At 47.4% G+C, this 18,282-nt stretch overlaps 1 protein-coding gene across 1 annotated transcript in view; it reads left to right on the top strand.

Annotated features, from left to right (window-relative positions):
• The first annotated feature begins 5,891 nt into the window (after window positions 1–5,891).
• Window positions 5,892–18,282, top strand: part of Slc2a9 (solute carrier family 2 member 9) — a 114,933-nt gene continuing 102,542 nt past the window's right edge. The window contains exons 1-3 of the mRNA XM_027387033.2: window positions 5,892–6,224; window positions 8,374–8,472; window positions 17,124–17,284. Of these exons, the coding sequence (XP_027242834.1) occupies window positions 6,132–6,224; window positions 8,374–8,472; window positions 17,124–17,284 (353 nt within the window). The 5' untranslated portion in view covers window positions 5,892–6,131. The remainder of the gene's footprint in view (window positions 6,225–8,373; window positions 8,473–17,123; window positions 17,285–18,282) is intronic.

Here is an 18,282-nt window from a genome sequence, read left to right as displayed (position 1 = left end):
GCTGTTTCTGACCCATCTTTTCATGCATGAAAACATATCTGTCCTTGCCTATCCTCCAACCCTGTGTCCACTGTCCATGCTCATTCCTGCAGCTCCATTTCCACTGTCCCCACTCATCCCTGCAGCCCTGTTATTTGCACTGTCACCACCCTGTGCCTGGCCAGCCCCTCATGTCCCATGCACCTGTGAGCAGTCTGAGTGCTCTCCTGAAACCATCAGTTCTCCCAGATGTCAGCTCTGTCAGGGAAGAGGGAATGCTGCCTGCTCAGGACTGGACCCCTGCCCCCACCCCCACTCCCGCCACCGCCATAGGATGCTGGGACTTTGTGTTTGCTGAGTGAATACTCAACACACAGACCCTGCATTTGGATTTGAGTAAGAGCACATAGACTTAGTTTAATCACAAGCAATGTTTAACATGTAAAGTATTAATTATTAGTACATCCATGTTTAATGTCAAATGATACATATTCACTTACATATCCTCCACTTCTCAGATAGAAATTTATTCTGAGTATTTTTTTCCTGTCATCACATTGATTGAGGATGACACCTCTAGCCTTGGAGCACACACACACATGCACAAGCAATGCACACAGCACACACAATACATAATGCACACAGAGAACACACAACACACACAATACACACACAACACATTCACAGTACAACACACACACACACACACACACACACACACACACACACACACACACACACGCACTTGCTACTATGGATGAACCATGATATACATAAATTTTTCTGCTGCAAGACTTAGACAGATCCCCAGTAGACAGACAGTAAAGGAGTCTCAGGCAGATTTTTTTTAAAAAAAGGCATACTTGCTGTTTCTTCTGTATACTCCTGACCAGAAACAAAAACCTGAAAGCCTGGTGGACTTACAGGCTTTTTCTCTGGCCAGTAGGGATTCCTACCTGTGGATTGATCTGATGGTTTCAAGGCAGGTTCAGGACATGTTTACTCCAAAGTTTGGGCCTATCAGCCTCCTTGTGTTTGTTCAAACTGACCAACCATGAATTATGGGAGGAAGACCCCTCAAAGACCTTTAAAGTCCTAGCACTCAAGGAAAGACTGAATTTTGGGCTTTGTAAGTCCCCCTACTCTGATTTGCAGAGGGTCTTTCTGAGTGCCGTGCTGTGCATGGGTGAGTGCATGCCTCTCTCTCTCTCTCTCTCTCTCTCTCTCTCTCTCTCTCTCTCTCTCTCTGTGGTGTGTGTGTGTGTGTGTGTGTGTGTGTGTGTGTGTGTGTGTGTGTTCTTGTCCCTAATAAAATCCTTTCTTCATGGGCTGATTCTGTCTTCTTTGTCCAAGGTTTCTTTTAAGAGGCAAAATGAAGCCAATCAAGGTCAAGACACTGCACCACACCACACAGTTACTATTGCAAATACCATTTTGTAGTTTAGAAAACGTTGCAATGAATATCTTGGACTAAAACCTCTGTGTTCATTTTTTAAATCATAGGATAAATTTTTACAAATGCTGTGACAAGTTTAGCTGAAGCATACACACCTTCCTGAAGCTAAAACATTTCAAAACTCTAGAAGACTGGCAGGGCTTCCCACTTCTGTCACCCAGTGATTTAGGTTACTGTTTTGGTGACCGTTCCCAACTCGACAGGCAAGAGCGATACTTTGTCTCAACTTCCACTAGCTTCATTTTCCCCTCTGGGGACAGGCAGTCTGGTGTTTCCAGTATGTGCCTTGGTGAGCATGACCTTCAGAGTGAGGCTCCAGTGAGGAACAGCCTACATTCCCTACACTAGGAGGCACGTATGGGAAACACAGCTCTGGCTCATGTTTCCTAAATTGAATTGTGCCAGGAGGTGACTGGGTCTTCTGGGGATCTGGGGTCAACGGAGGACACTGCTATGCCTCATCCTGGTGTCCTTGCTTGAGAACATCTTTCAGCATGCCTCCTGTGACTTCCTGTGTTTTTGTGGGGTACTGTGGGTTGACCCGAGGACCTCATGCATGCTAAGCAAGTGTTCTACCACTGAGCCCTTTAAACACTTTTTATTTTGAGACAAGTTCTCACTAAGTTACCCAACTGGCCTTGACTCACTGTGCAGACCAGTAGGGCCCTGGGCTTGTGACCTCCTGCCTTAGTCTCTTGAGTAGCCAGAGTAACAGGTATGTCCTGGATCCCTCTGACTTACACATCTTTGACAGCAGGTTAAATGGCACCCTTTCTTTTGCTCTTAGGAACAACAGGAAGCCCAAGGCCTGAAAAAGAAACCATGAAGCTCAGGAAGAAGGACCCAGAAGAAAACAAAGAAAGTCAGAAGGAGCAGAGGAAGGTGGTCAGTCCTGTCTTCTTGTTTCCACTTACCTGTGCATTCCCAGTAGCCAGGACATGGCAGTCCTTCCTTATCATTAATGCTCCCTGTCCAGGGGAGGCAGGCTGGGGTGACAACAGCACAGAGCAGGTTACCAAGAGGACAGACAGCAGTGAGGGATGCTGTGATTGATATATATGTCTGGGATGGGCTTTGCAGGGAGATGGTCACCAGAGTCCTGTTATGCTGGTGGCTCTCTTGACTTTCTGTGAGGGTCCCCATTCCAAATATCGAGGAGGGGACCTTAATGATGACTACAATTTGATCATTGTTCTTAAATGATACATTGAGGATTTGGTGAGATGGCTCAGTCGGTAAAGTACTACATGGAACCCAAGTAAAGGCCAGAAGTAGTGGTAGGTACACATTTGTAACTCTAGTGCTGAGGCAGAGGATGGACACTGGTGGCCCAGGAACTCACTAGCCATCAGCATCAAGGAATAGAGGAGCTCCATATTCGGTGACAGATCCTGTCTCAAAAACTAAGGTGGAAAGTAAGAGGGAGACATCTGACATCTATCTTTGGCGTTGACCCTATGTACATGTCCAGACACACAGACACACAGACAGACAGACAGACAGACAGACACACACACACACACACACACACACACACACACACACATATACAGAGGCACATCATCAATCTTTGGCCTCGACTCTATGAGTCTGCTCAGACACAAATGCAGGCACGAAAGCATGCATGCAAGCACATGCATGTAATTTCAGTAAGCATGCATTGAAACCCAACCCTGCTCCACCTGTTTCTATCTCTAGGAATTCCACAGCAGAAGGTGGACAGAGGACATTGACAAAGAGCATTCCTTCAGGCAACAGGATCTATTTAATGCCATAGAGGATGTGGCAGGGGTCCAGAAGAGGAAGAAAGGAAGAGAGGAAACATCAGGGCACTGGAGAAGATATGGGAGGTCGCTATAGAGCATTTAGGGTGGGGAAGGATCTTCTTCCACTACACGGAAATGAGGAATCTAGCAGTTAAGGGTGTCACTGTAGAGAAAAGGCACCTCAGCTGCCTTCAGCGGATGAGGAGAGGCCTTCACCCTTAAATGTCTGAGGTGTCTAAGTTCTTAGGGGCCTGTCATTGTCCTGGAGTTTGGATACTTAGGGAGATTGCCTTACAAATTTAGTCAGGCAGTCAGGCTGTTCGCTTCTTTGTAGCAACGAAGAGCCCAGAATCAACTAAGAAATCTGCTGCAGGAGACAGAGTGATCTCACCTCTGGGATTTCTCATAACCTGAAGTCTAGAGGCCTCAAGGAGCCTAGCACAGACTTGTCTCCCCACCCCACCATAGGATGCCTGCTGGTGTCTGTAAAATGGTGGCAACATCAAGTCCGATTGACTCAAACCTAACACTTAGCAGCTGGGAAGATCCCCTTGCTTAGCACTGCTTGGACCTCTTCAAACCACATCCAAGAGCTTACAGCCAGAGCCACCTACTGGGACCTTTACATGAACATCCAGTCCCCCATTCACTTCTCTTGGTCAAACTGGTGTTCTTGGCAAAGAATAGAAGTGGAGATACTAGCAAGTCAGGGATGTCCGTGTGTTTTCTCTCAATGGGTGGAGATTTTGAGGAATTTGAGCCCATCTCTATTTTCTCCTCCTGTAGTTCTTTTCTGTTGTTACCATAATAACTGTCAACTCTTATGTGTGTGTGTGAGAGAGAGGGGGGAGAGGGAGAAAGAGAGATGGCATGTAGAGGTCATCTCTAGATCACCTTGGCAACCCTCTAAGGTTCAATTTGGAATAGCCCAACAGAAGAGAGACATCTGACCTCTAGGCATCCTGTCCTCAATGATAAGCAAGATGAGGGTGGGGTGGAAAGACAGCTCTCAGAGTGACACAGGGCCCTGGCGCGGCATCTCTGTGAGATCGTGCCCTGCTGTACTTGCATGTGTATGTTAACTACCTGGAACCTTATGTCCTTGAGCTTGCTGCCTCTATGGGAAGGTTAAGTGGGGTAGGAGTTACATGATGAAATTTCAGCAAGCTTTTAATAGCTGATGAGGTCTGTTGTTGCAGTGAGAAAACAGTACACTGAAGAAAGCTGGGTGGTGGGTAAGGCAGAAATGAGACCCTGGCTAAGTCCTTAGTGTGTAGGGGTGTGGCAGTCCCTGAGTCTTTGCTACCCCTCCTGCACTTTAGGTCCCAGAATGTAGTCCTTTTGCCTGTCACCTGGAGTTGTTTAGTTGTTTGTATTTTTACTCTTTGGGGGCCTGCCACCCAGCTCCCAAATGAATACACAGAGGCATATTCTTACTTATGAACCCCGGCCTTAGCTTCTCTTATTTTCTAACTTAAATTAACCTGTTTCTCTTCTTCTATGTTTTGCCTCTGGACCTTTCTTCCATTATTACTGTCTGGTTGGTTATGTGGTTGGGTGGCTGGCCCCTGGTATCCTCCTCACCTCCTTTTCGTGAACCTCCCTCCTTCTCTCCAGCCTAGATTTCTCCCCCTGTTTCTTCCCTCTGCCTGGAAGCCCCACCTATCCTTGTCTCCTGCCTAGCTATCAGACATTCAGCTCTTTATTAGACCAATCAGGTGTTTTAGACAGGCAAAGTAACACAGCTTCTCAGAGTTAAGCAAATGCAACATAAAAGAATGCAACACATCTTTGCATCATTAAACAACTACTCAATAGCTTAAAGGAATGTAATACATCTTAAACTAATATTTCACAAGTCACCTGCATCAGCTATCTGTGCCTTCAGGAGGTGTCCCTGGTTGAGGAATGTCACACTGGGTGATTACCTGGGGTCTGTGAATCCCTGGCTTAGGACTAAAGCTGGTTTTTCTTGCTCAGAGTGGTTCCTGCTCACCCTGGGCAGCATTGCCTCCTCGCTGTGCTTTCTGGGGCTGCAGGCCTTCAGATGCATGTGACAATCAGGCCCCCAGCACAGTTCTCCTTCTCACATTCCTTATCTCCATGTGTCCTTTCCACTAAATATAGCTTGTGAGCTTCTCAGAGTCTTGTGTGGGGACTTGAACCCTGTCCCTCATCTTCTAGGCATTCTGCATTGACCAAGCCTGCCCCTGTCCCTTCCTAGACTCTCAGAGAACAGATACATCCTGACCAAGGGTTACTGAAGATACTTCTCTGACTGACATGGGGGCAAACTGGCCACAGAATGAATTAATTCTCATGCTATCCTGGTATGCATGATGTCATTGACTCTTTATGCTTTTATTGAACTTTTATTGGAGCCTGCAGAGAGGTCCACAGGCATTCCTGCAGGCTGCTGGGGCTGCCGGTTTGCTATTTGAGCAGCAGAATGACTCTGCAAGACATTTAGAGAAAGATCAATATTCCATTTGCACTGGCAGAATGGAAGCTCAGAAGTGTCAGGACTTGCCTGCGGACACACAGTAGGCAGAGGAGTCAGCACTGGAACTCACCCAGCTTCTAAAGTGAAGTCAATGACCTTTAGCCTTAATTCTTAGGAACTTTCTCCGGGTTTGGGTTAGCTGGCACATCCAGAGCTCTGACCTTGTTAAAGAGAATTGTGAAAAACTATTGCCAAAGAAAACCCTCCAAGATATGGGTGTGACTGAGGAGAGCAGATGTCCTTTTTAGACTCTCCATTTGCTTAGGGGAAGGGGAGCAATGTTCCTCGCTTCCTGTTCAGGCACGATCATACAGCTGCACTTCCTGCTCTGCCCTCTCCTGCTCTGCCCTCGTTCCTGTGGACTCTGCCTCCTAACTGTGGAGATGCCCCAGCGAGTCCAGGGTCCTGGAGCCAGGAAAGAAAAAACATGAATGCCAGGGAGCTCGCCTTAGCTTCTATGATACATGACACCAGCTGGCCTGGGGAGCTGCCTGTGGGTCACCGGCTGAGGAGGAAGAAGGTAAACACAGAACGGCTTCTCTGCTGTGGGGAATTCAGGCCAGCCTGGGTGGCTGCTATGGGACAGAGCTCAGCTTCTGTCTGGCAGCAGTGCAACATAACACTGGGAGCAGGAATGCGTGAGTTTGAATTCTGTACTCCCTCCTGTTGACTCCCTCCCGTGATTCCACTCCAGCATTCTGAGAATGAAGTTCTGGTGGACAGCCACCTCATGCTTGCTCAGGGCTGACCATCTTTTTCTGGGATCAGTGGAAGTGTGTGTGTGTTTTTTTGGGGGGGGGCACGACACAACACCAGCGAACCAACAGGCCACAAAAAAGCAGAGAACCCTCAGAAGAGGGACCAAGGCAGGAGATGGCTTCCACTTGAAATCCTCCCCTGCCTGGAAGGATCTCCAGATCTGATGGGCCGGTCCACCCTTAAGAAGTTCAGGTTTGAGAGCCAGGGTGAAGCATAGGGCCTAGAAAAAAAAAATGCGTAGTGTAGCTGGTGCTGGGCAGTTCAGAGGATATAGTCTCTGAGCTCAGACCCAGACAGAACTTAAACTCATCCTACAGCACAGCACTGATCTAGGCCCATTTTATTTGGCAATGCCCATCCCTGGTGTGACAACCCCCACCCCCTGTCTTCTACCGTGCTACTAGCATCTACCCAGGGATGCCTCAGCAACAGGCTTGGCACAGACACAGGAGACAAACAACAGAGCCCAGCCCTCAGGACATGCTCCACCCCCTGGAGCCTGACATGGGATGGGTGCCAGTGCCAGCGTCAGGCTCTCCGCTTCTTATGCAAACCCCTTATGGTGTGAATTCTATTATCACCCTCATCTTAAAGATGAGGAAGCTGAGTCAAGGAGTGGCCATGTAACTGGTCAAAGCTTACAACACTATGAAAGCTGCAGTGTTAGGATCTAAGGTTGAATTAAAGAGATAAACATGAAAGACAAGGTGAGGCAAGTAGGTGGCTTTCTGGAGGCTTCCCAGAGGAAGGGGCTTTTGCAGTGGGTCTCAGATAATGAGAGAGCCTCTCAGAGAACTTTAGGTGGACAGGGTGGAGAGCCAAATCTTGTCTATCTTGGCAGAGGCTGGGCTAGAGGGAAGTAAAGAGAGGAAAGGAGTTTCTGTTTTTCTTTGAGAACTGGCTGTCTAGCTGCCCACTGGTTTCTCAGCAGCAGTATTGCTATTAAAAGCCCATTTTATAGATGGACAAGTTGAACCCCAGAGAGCCCCTGTCTCTGCTCAGATGCCCACAACTGTGTGGTACTGGAAACTGGCAAGAAGAGACTAAGGGTAGAGCATGGAATTGCTGTTAGAGGCCATTGTCACCTTCCAAACTATATGCATGCCTGGTCTCTAAACTGGATATTATCTTGGTACACCCTTGGCACAAGCAGGTATGTGCATGTGTGGTATGGTGTGGACCTCACATCTATAAATTGCAACAAAACACACGCCCTGGTCTCCTCCACCAGGCCACGGGCATTTGTGAGTTTGGCCAGTTCCTGGTTGTGGTCCTCTTGGATAAGGCTGCGACAGGTGCCCCTGGATGCAGATGCCACATTCTTAGCAGAAGCCCTGCAGGTCCTTATCTTAGGTGTGCTGAGCCTTGCAGGCTCATGCTTTGATCTGGAACTGTGCGTGTGTGTGTACATGTACACCGGTGTGCATCTGTGTGGCTATCACCTGTATCAGACCCAGGTGAGGAGTCAGCTGTGCTGGTAGGGTGCCTTGTGCTGCAATGAGAACCAGCTCGGGCTCCAGGCTTATCCCCAGGCAGCACCAGGGACAGCTCTATACCCCTTTCCCCCTCCTCTGTGACACTGGGTGGAACCTGACGACTAGTCTAGGCATTCAGGGGAAGAATGATAACATAGAACAATGTCTGGCAGTAGTCCTTTGTTAAGAACTTAGCTTTGCTTTTTGCTCCTCCAGAGGCCGACACGACCACATCCAGCAGAAGGGTGGGGGTGGGGAGGAGGTCTTAAGGCGGCCCTGCTGGTAGACAGCTACCTGGCGGGACCTTATGGCGTGAACTCTGCTGCATCCCCCACCCCCTCTTCCCCAACCTGCGTTTTTCCCGCCTGAATTCCTCCTGGACCGCCTTCCTATTAAGGGAGCACCTCATTCTGACGCTTTTCTCTCCCTTCCTAGGACTGGTCCTGGTCGCTCGTCGTGGCCGCTCTCGTGGGAGCCTTCGGATCTTCCTTCCTCTATGGGTACAACCTCTCCGTGGTGAACGCGCCCACGCCGGTGAGTGCCCGAGCCATCCGCCCGCTAGAGGGCGCTGCGCCCACACAGAGACCTTCAAGTCACAAGGCCAGCAGTTAGGCCACCTGCAAGGCAGGGCACAGTGGTTGAGTGCAAAGCTGAATGTGAAGGGTGACCAGTAAATGTAGGGTGACAGTACAAGAGGGCGTTTTTTTTTTTTTGAGGGGGGGGGTGATCAGTTCCTTGTCGCTGAACTGAGATATCCTAGGGCACTTGGACACAAGAGGGCTGGCAGAGGTCCAAAGGGCTTGCGGGCTCTAATACCAGTATAGGGAATTAAGGAGCCTGGAGCACACAGACTACGTTTTGACTTGTCCTTTTAAATTTAACTTTCAACCACACTCAGAGCTACCTGTTATGATTCACCCCTGGCTCCTGTTTGTCTGAGATCAATTCCAGGAGCTCTGCTGGTAGCAAGTGAAGGTCTTCCAGAGGCCATGTTTTCTGCTGCTAGTTCCTGGCAAGATAGAAATGGCAAGAGGAGGGGCAGAGGCTGATGCTGAGCCCAGGCTTACAGGTGGAGGGCAGACCTGAGAGGCTACAGATTCGGAGAAACCTGGAGAAAGGCTAGGGAAAGTACAGGTGGTTGGAGCACAGGGGCATGTTGGGGCAGCCTGAGGCAGATAGAAGCCTGGTGGCTCCAGTAGCTCTTCAGGCTTTGTTTTGTTTGAGTGCCAACATTCTCCTGTGTCAAATACAGAGGAGCCAAGCCTGGTGAATCTCCAAGAGGGTACAGGTGCCACAGGATTGCAGGCTCCATCTGTGCCAGGGCAGATCCGGATTGTAAAATTGTGTTAATGCTGACATTAGGTGTTCTAGCTAAGTTAGTTCAAAAATGGGTTCTAATGCCAAAGGCTGCTGGGAAAAATGATGTCAGGTGGCTCCTCCAGATGTCTGCAGTTGCCTGTGTCTTTTTGACTTTGTCATTTCAAGCTGAGAATCTGACTTAATCTGGATTTGTCTCTGAAAAAAAAAGAGGCTGGGAATTTGGACTCTTATTTCATCTGGAAAGTTCATTGGGGCAGTCACACAAGAGAATGGGGCATTTGTGGAACAGAGATTCAAAAAAGACTTGAACCTGGATAGCATGACATGATTGACCCATGAACCACAGGGAAGAGCAGTTATTCACTCAACAGACACCTATTGAGTACTGTCACATGCTGGATGCTGGGAATCAGGAAGGCAATCTGGAGGAGGTGGCCCTTGAGCTGAGTCCAGCATGGCTGAAGCATTTCCAGTAGTGTCAGAGGCAGAGGCAGGGGAACCAAAGCACCCAAGGCCTGGCAGTTTAAAGAGCTGGTATGCTGATAATAGTGGAGGTGTGGCTTGCCAGGCCCAAAGGAGAATGAGGAGATAGGATGGGAGAAGAGGTTAAAGTCTAGGAGGAGGCTGGGTTTGAGGCTCAGTGGTAGAGCACTTGCCTAACACAGAGGAGGCCCTGGGGTCAATCCCCAGTACTGAGAAAACAAATGGTGAAACAGAAGAAACCCCACAGATTGAAAATATTCCAAAAGAGAAAAGACAGAAAGGAAAAAAAAATAGAGCTCAGGTCTGCAGTTGAATAGCATGACCTTGATCTCTGGGCACTTGGGAGCCATAGCAGGTTCATGAGGGGAGGCCCAAGGAGTTAAGACTTCAACATAGGAATTTGGTGGTGGAGGGACAGATTTCAGTACATTGATGTTACCTTCATCCCATCACAATAAAACAGTAACTTGCCCAAGGTCAGCTAGGAGAAGGCAGTGCTGAGATATAGACCCAGGTTTGTCTGAATCTAACCCATGACCTTTAGAACCCCTGTCACTGGCCACCAGTGCCAGATTCTTAAAGCATAGGGATACTTGGCACAGCCAGCTGAGGGACAGGATGAGCACGAAGACAGTGAGCATGTTCATAGCACAAGAGTAGGCTCTCCACAGGAGGGGGTCGTGTGCAGATGGGAGCATGGCAGGAGGTTGAGGCACAGGGACCTTGTGAAGGAGAAGGCAGTCCAGGGAAGGAACAACTCAGACACAAGGGCAGAGATGTTCAGAGAGGGTGGCAGAGGCCACCACCAGGCAGTGCTGAGAGAGAAAAGTTGCAACTGAGGATAGTGACCCAAGCACTGCAGTGCCTTCTGAGGCCAGGTCATCAGCTTCAGTGATGGGACACTTGGGGTCTAGGTGACAAGGCTCAGAAGGAATCCATGCTTTAGCTAGTTACCATGAGGGAGGCAGTGTCTCGCTGCTTGACCAATCCACACACTAGCTGACCCTGGCCCTGACTATCATCCAGGCCGGACCTTAAAGAAGCTCTTTTACTTCTGATATTTAGAAGCCTGCAATACAGACAATACACACACACACACACACACACACACACACACACACACACACACACACACACACTTGGGCTGTGGTTGTTCTAGCCAGTGCTCACAGTCACACACTCCACCTTCATGACCATTCTGATGGGAGTCTCAGCTAACCTCATGTGACAGTGGCCAGTGGAGACCAGTATCCAGTATGTCTACTTTCCTGGATTAACTAACTACTGTCCTAAGTTCCCCTTCAATGCCATCACCCTAAGTGAACCCATTCGCCCTGCTTTCAGAGGTTCCCAGAATCTGAATGTCCTGTCCCACAGCGAGAGTACCCTTGTGGCTTCCTGTATCCACAGAGGATCTGTGGTCACTTCAAGTCAGTAGATGTGAGAAGAGCACAGCATGTAAAAACCAGTTGAGGCACCCAAAGGCCCAAGAGAGCTGTCTGACATGCATTAGACTTGGTGAAATTGTCACTGTCTTTAGCCACTGAACCTGTTGAGGTGGAGGCTCTGATGAGGTTGGGATTGATGACTATGATGGCTGCCAACTCCTTCTCCCCCAGTTCTGTCTGTAGCCTGGCTCATGGAGCCATCTAACTAGCCTCCCCATTTCTACCTGGATCCCAACAGTTTCTCCTCTATTCAAACACCAAAGCGATATTTGATGAATTCGGGTGCTTCAAAATCCACAACCCGAACATCACACTTAGAAAACCACATGTACCTCTGTGACTGCACAGCTGGGAGTCTGGCTCCTAGTTAATATTGTTCTCAATACAAGGTACATTTTCCTGACCTCTTCCATCCATTTGACCCTCGGTGCCCTACCTCAGACACACTGAAACCACAGGGCCTTTGCACTTTCTGTTCTCTTCAGCTGGAACACTTTTCTTTTCAGATAGCCCGTGTCTTCTCTTTGATTATCTCCTGCCTCTTCTTAACTCTGTCTTCCTCAGTGACACCTTCCCTGACCTGCCCATGTGGAACGACACCCCCCTAAGCCTCTGTAGTCCTTCACTCAAATTATTACCCTTTGTAGTACTTTCAGAATTTGACACCACCCGAGATGGTGTGTCTTTGCTTCTTGTCTCTCTTCCTATTTAAAATTTAGTCTTCATGAAGACATAGCCTCTCTGATATTACTGCTTCTGCTGTGTTACCACCTAGAACAAGACCCAACACAAAGTGAACATTTGCCATAACTATACTCTGAATAGTTAAAAAGACAAATACAAAGGTTCTAAAGGACTTTCTTTTGTTTTATTTTTTTCAAGGTATTTTTTTTTTTGGTAGTTCTGAGACAAGTTTCCTGGGCCTCTCTCTCCCAATCAAATTGCTATCAACAGAGTGTGTCTGCCCTGTGTAAGAATTCAGGCACTGCATCTATTGTGTTCACAGATGACACTCAGACCCAGGTCTAATTATCTAGTGACCCATCTTTCTGCTATCTTATGATGACCTGCTACAGAGGTCAATACACATTTTTTCTTTATAAAGGTCCAGACCGCATATTTGACTTAACAAGGCTATATGGTTCTCTTTTGCAATTCTTCAATTTTGCCTTTGTGATGAGAAAGCATCCAGAGACAACATGTAAATGAATAAGTAAAACTGTGTACCAATAAAACTTTATTTACTAAAACAAGTAGTGGGCTACAAATAATTGGCTAATCCCTGTGTCTGGGGTTCTAAGAGAGTCTGGAGGTAGCAGTGACCTCCCCATGTCTTAGTTTCTGGCAGAAGACAAGCTGGCTGAACAGTTAGCACATGGTCAAAAGTATGTAGTGTCCAACACAAACTGAAGCCTTTTTTGTTTGTTGGTGTTGTTTTTGTTTTTCAAGACAGGGTTTCTCTGTGTAGCTTTGGCTCTCTTGGAACTTACTTTATAGGCCAGGCTGGCCTCAAACTCAGAGATCTGCCTGCCTCTGCCTCCCAAGCACTTGGATTAAAGGTGTGCAACACCACAGCCCATCTTAGACTGAAGTCTTCCTGTAGTGTTTCTTTCCCAGAATTTCACTCTATTGCCAGATTATTGGTGATTAGCACAGCATTGGTTTGTTTGTTTCCAGTAACCAAGTCTATCATGATCTGTCTTTCTATCATCTATCCATCAGACCTATCTACATGTCTGCCAAAAGCATTTGGATCCCCTTGCAGAAGGCTGAAGGATCTGAGCCTAATTTACATGCTAATCAGATGTCTTTGAACATGGCCTAGACTCTCAAGTGGTCATGCAGACAGGATAAAGATGCTGATCTGGCACATGGTAAATGACCTCAGATTCATATGGTTTAACTTTTGCTGTTACGTAGGAGAATGTAGCTCCTCAGAGCACTGGGTTTGTTAGTACTACTGGAAGACTGTGATGGCCAGAGCTGCAGAGGGAAATATGCCTTGGTCATGTGGTCTCCCCATGCCTGCACTCAAGAGGCCAGAGAGGGCTGGATGGAGACATTGCACCTGCAGTAAGCTGTCTGAGCTTCACAGGCAGCTCTCTGGGAGCTGGAATGAGTTCCCATCATTGGGCAGGTGGGGCTGCTGCTGACCTAGGTAGAGTGGTAATGTCAGCGCCCCTGCCCCTCTTGTCATACACTGAGCCAAGAAGAGCAGCAGAACTAGGTAGAATGACCTCTGGAGTAGGTCCCCAAAAAGAGCCTCCAAGAAGGACTGCAGCCTAGACAAAAGAGAGTGCAAGCAGAGATGCTCAAATTAGCTGCAGATATTTGTTTTGGTGAGACAAGGTCTCACTGTGCCAGAAACGGCTGGCAGGCTGATAGAATGGGCATCTCTGAGCCCAAGATCTCCTCCCCCTCACTCCACTTTCCAGCCTCTTTCTTGTTTTCACCTGGTCTTGTTTGGCAGTTGTACAAGCAACAGATTTAGGAAAAGAGCCAGAGATTTAACAACAGAACTCTTGGCACGAATCACCTCCACGAGTTAGGACCATGTCTCTCATTTGTCTAGAGACCATGCCAGGGTAATAACTCCATGGTACTAATGAAGGGGAGAGCAAGCAACTGCCCAAGGCAGCCTGCTCAATCTTCCCAAAATCCAAAGCCTGGGCTCCTCCCAGAGGCCCTAGGAAGGCTTCATGTAAGCCTGCTTTTCGACATGTTAGCACATAGGCTATTTCTTGCGGTTTACCCCGATCCACATCCACTAGTGTTTGTATAACGAGCATCCTTCCACGAACTGGGAAGTCTCCATCATGGAGTTTTCTTCACACTGCACTGCACATCTCTAAATCTGGACTGTCACTCCTAATTTGTCTCGAAGATGCTGCTATGTTAAATCGGGAGCATTCAGTCTCCACTGGGTGTGGTTTGGTTTTTGATCATAACTGGTAGGATTGCTGACTGGCAGAAGGGACCTTCTCTGGTGTTTTAGAAAGTGGGACTCCCTTGCCTCTCTCCACCCCCTGGAATCTCAGCTTGCTAGAGCTGGAAAGCCTTTATTTTTGATTTATAGCTTTCTTGTCATTAAGCTCCCCTGGGAAAATGTGTTTGTTGCGCAGTGGGATAAAACCATAGTGTCATCATGGCTCGAGGGAGCCCTTGCTCAGTAGTATGTGGGCAGTGACTACTACCATCAGAGAGGTAGGACAGCTGACCCAGACTAGAAACAGTACTTCTGCTTTTAGGGGATGCCATTGAGATATAGTGAGTACCTTCTATGTGCTGTTTTGGTGTGGGGAGCCAGGTGATGTGAGGTGGCCCTGTGGGATGTTGTGTGCATATATCAAGGAGCCTTGGTAAGGGCATCCATATCCATTTCCTCCTGCTGCTGTTTGCTTGTGCTGACTCTTCACAAGCCCCTCAAGTGCAGTTGACTCTCTTGGGCAACACATTAGTCCCCTGGACCCCCCTGGACCCCCCACAAAGTATTCTATTTCTGTATATATTTAGGACACCCATGAAAGTTGCTGTAGATGAATGCTTGCCAGGGTCTTGACGAATCTAGCAGTGTTAATATCACAAACCAGGCTGCAATGTAATTTGCCTTCCATTGCCCGGCATTTTCTGCCAACCTTTGGGGGAAAGGAATTGCATAGTTCAATTTATTGTCGACTCATGGCCCTTGGGTTTTTAGGCTGGGAGGCAATGGTGAATTATTTATAGATTCTTGGACCTAGGAAATAATGTGTCTAGACCTCCCTTATTTTACAGACACAGAAACATGATATTGATTCCTCCACCACCAGCCACTCCTCTGCCTGGATTCTATTGTAGGATTCTAAAGACCAGTACTGGGCTTTTGTATTTTCTTCCTGTGAGTCCTAACAGTAAATCCTTGGAGGGGACAATGACATTAGTTGCAGGACCTAAGGTTCAGAGATGTTAAGTAACTCATTCAGTCACCAAGTAGGTAAGTGGCAAAGAGGCAAATGTGACAAAACAGATGCCAAGGTCCTTGGCACCCAAAACACTGCCCAGAGATGTGGAACTTGAGCTTTGTCAGGCCACCCCAAAGTTCACAAAAGTCTCAAAGATGCAAACAAGTCTTGGAGTCAAGATGGTCAGATCTGCGTTTGGTCTCTTTCCCTTTACCCACGCTGCCTCTTAAACATTTCTTTGCATTCTTATACATTCTTATACGTTTCTAAACTCTAGTTAGCACTCCTTATGGGGTTCATTCTGAAGTCCTATCAGCTCACCATCTAGTACCAAATGCAGAAACTTCCTCACCACGCCAGCTTCATCCTATAAACCTTGGAAGAACCTTCAAGCTATACCTACAGTGACCACCCCTGCAACAGATCACAGCTGCTGACCCACACTCAAACCTCCTGGGAGCTGCAGGACCAAGTGCACACTTACAGCATATGAGTAAAGCCAGTCACAGCCAGCCCCTGCCTTGCCCTACAGCCTTCTCCTGAGCTGGGCCACCATTCAGCCCCATTGGGTAATGTGCAGCTCCTCTATATCAATACATGATCTCCAGCTATGCTCCCTGAGTATTTTGTTCTCTATCCATAGCTGTCCAGCTTGGAACCAGACTAGCTGCACTTATGACTTCCCTGATCTAGGTCATGTGACTGGATTCTATAGTCACAACGTTTTGCGCTCATGTTGTCATGGTACGCTTGTCTTCACTGGCTCTTGAGATAGAACGACAGGAGCTCATCCTTGGATGGCTATTAAGGTGTCAGAGTCCCTCTGTGCACGGAGCTATAGTTCATTCACGCTTGTAGCTGCAGTTCTTCCCATTATGATTGTTCTATAATTTGTTAATCTGTTCTGCCACGAGTATCTGGCATGTTTCTTGTTTGGGGTTATTATGAATAATGTCACTGTGGACATTTGAGTACATACATCCCAGTGCCTGAAGGAAAGTTGTGCAGTGGAATTTTCTAGAAGCATATCTGCTGATCTGGTCATTGAAGTATCTTTATCTAAGTGGTGATTGTATGAGCTCCATTCCAGTACTGGACACTGCTTTGTGTTCTTATTTGCCCCTCATATCAGCCCCCAGAGGTCAGTGTCATCCTTTCCATCCTGCAGATGAAGAAGCTGCTTAAAATCATAAGCATTCAGCTCAGGTCTGTGAGAGTCAAACCCTAGTTTTTCCTGGGTCTAGTGGAAGAGTAACAAATGCTCTTAACTGCTGAGCCATCTATCTAGCCCTTCATTTTTCTTCTAATGGATATTTTAAAGTTCTTCACATATTGTGAATTATTTTCTTTGTAGGCAGATGCATTACAAATATATTAACTCAGTCTATGGCATATCTTCATTTAAAAGAATTTTAATTGAATTATTTGCCTATTTGTATGTGGGTATATGCTATGGTACATGTGTGAAGATCAGAGATAATTTGAGAGACCCAGTTCTCTCCTTTTACTATGTGGATCTCGGTGATCAAACTCCAGTCTTCAGGCTTGGTGGCAGGCACCATTACCAACTAAGTCATTAGGCCCTTTTCTTAATTTTTTTCCATGGTGACTTTTGAAGAGCAAGAGACTTGACTTTTAATTCAATTCAAGAGAACAGTTTTCTTTCTTTCAGGCTTATTGTCTTTCCTGAGATGTAGCGTCGCTCTTGCATGGCAGTACTTCTGTTAGAAGTGTGCACTTTTTAAGACACTTCCCAATTTATGCCACTGAGTAGTAAAGTCAGAACTTAGGTCCAGATCTGTTTGACTCCCAGGCTTTACACTCACCAAACAAGTCATGTTGTAAGGGCCATTCCCCGTATTTGTTAGAAGAGCCCAGTGAGATCAAGCTCTGCAAGGTGCCAAGCATGCTGGAAGTGCCCTGTAAAGAGCTTTTTGATTCGCTTCCAGCACAGGCAGAGCAGAAGGAAATAACTCCTCTTATTTGTTTCCAGTATATCAAGGCCTTTTACAATGAAACCTGGTACAGAAGGCATGGACATCCCATAAACCCGGATACCTTGACCCTGCTCTGGTCTGTGACTGTGTCCATATTTGCAATTGGTGGCCTGGTGGGGACGCTGCTGGTGAAGTTCATCGGAAAGTTTATTGGGAGGTCAGTACGGGCACTGTTTCTCTTTGGGGTCCCTTCTATGATAATTATAAGGCTTCTGCATCTTATCAGTGTCCCAGCAGGCAACGGGGTTCCATACAGCTTTGCTGTAAAGGCTTTACTGCCTAAAGGGAAGAGGGAAGAGAGTGCCAGTGTCTAGGAAGATTGGGTGATACAGTGACCAATGAGGCTGAAACTGTGGAGTGCCTGGGCTGGGTAGAACCCAAGTGGAGGGAACAGGGAAGAAATGCCCTGACTCTTCTGTCTTCCCACCCTCCAGTCTGCTGCAGGAAGCTAAGGTGCCTAGTTAAGGCCAGAACAGAGCAGACAGGGGAGTGGTCCTGGACTGGAGAACTGGAGAACACCCAGCAAAGCCTTAGAGGTTGTTCCATAGAAGTACAGTGTATCATCCTTGTAAGACAACCAACTATTCAGGATGTCTTCCGCTGTGTGACTGAGGGGCACTTGGGGAACTTCAGTTGTCCCCATCACCAATAAGGCTGCAGTAAATTATGTATGGAAAACTCCAGGTTTTGAGCTGGGGAGATGACTGTCAGTACAGCACTTGCCTCACAAGTATTATGACCTGAATTCAGATACTGAGAATCCACACAAAATCCACACAGTGGATCCTTGTAATCCCAGGGATGGCATGACAGGAGGCTAAGATGGGAGGGTTCCTGGAAGCTTTCGAGCCAGCTAGTCTAGCTGACCTGGTAAAACAGATGAATAAATTAGATGTACAGGCCAATGGGAGACACTATCTCAAAAATGATGGAAGGTTGCTGAACAATAACTCTGACTTCCACATGCAATCACACAACAGTGTATCCCTGTACAACACACACACACACACACACACACACACACACACACACACACACACCAGTTTAAGTTCACACCCAGCCTCTCCAATCAGATCCACTTAACTCCATTTGCCTCATCCCTAACTTATCTATGACATGAATCCTTCTCTCTGGGGAGTTTGGTTAATCAGGCTC

This window comes from Cricetulus griseus (genome assembly GCF_003668045.3).
Source record: "Cricetulus griseus strain 17A/GY chromosome 1 unlocalized genomic scaffold, alternate assembly CriGri-PICRH-1.0 chr1_1, whole genome shotgun sequence".
NCBI lineage: Eukaryota > Metazoa > Chordata > Mammalia > Rodentia > Cricetidae > Cricetulus > Cricetulus griseus.
Note: the sequence above shows the minus strand (reverse complement) of the source record. Positions and strands in the feature narration are given on the sequence as shown.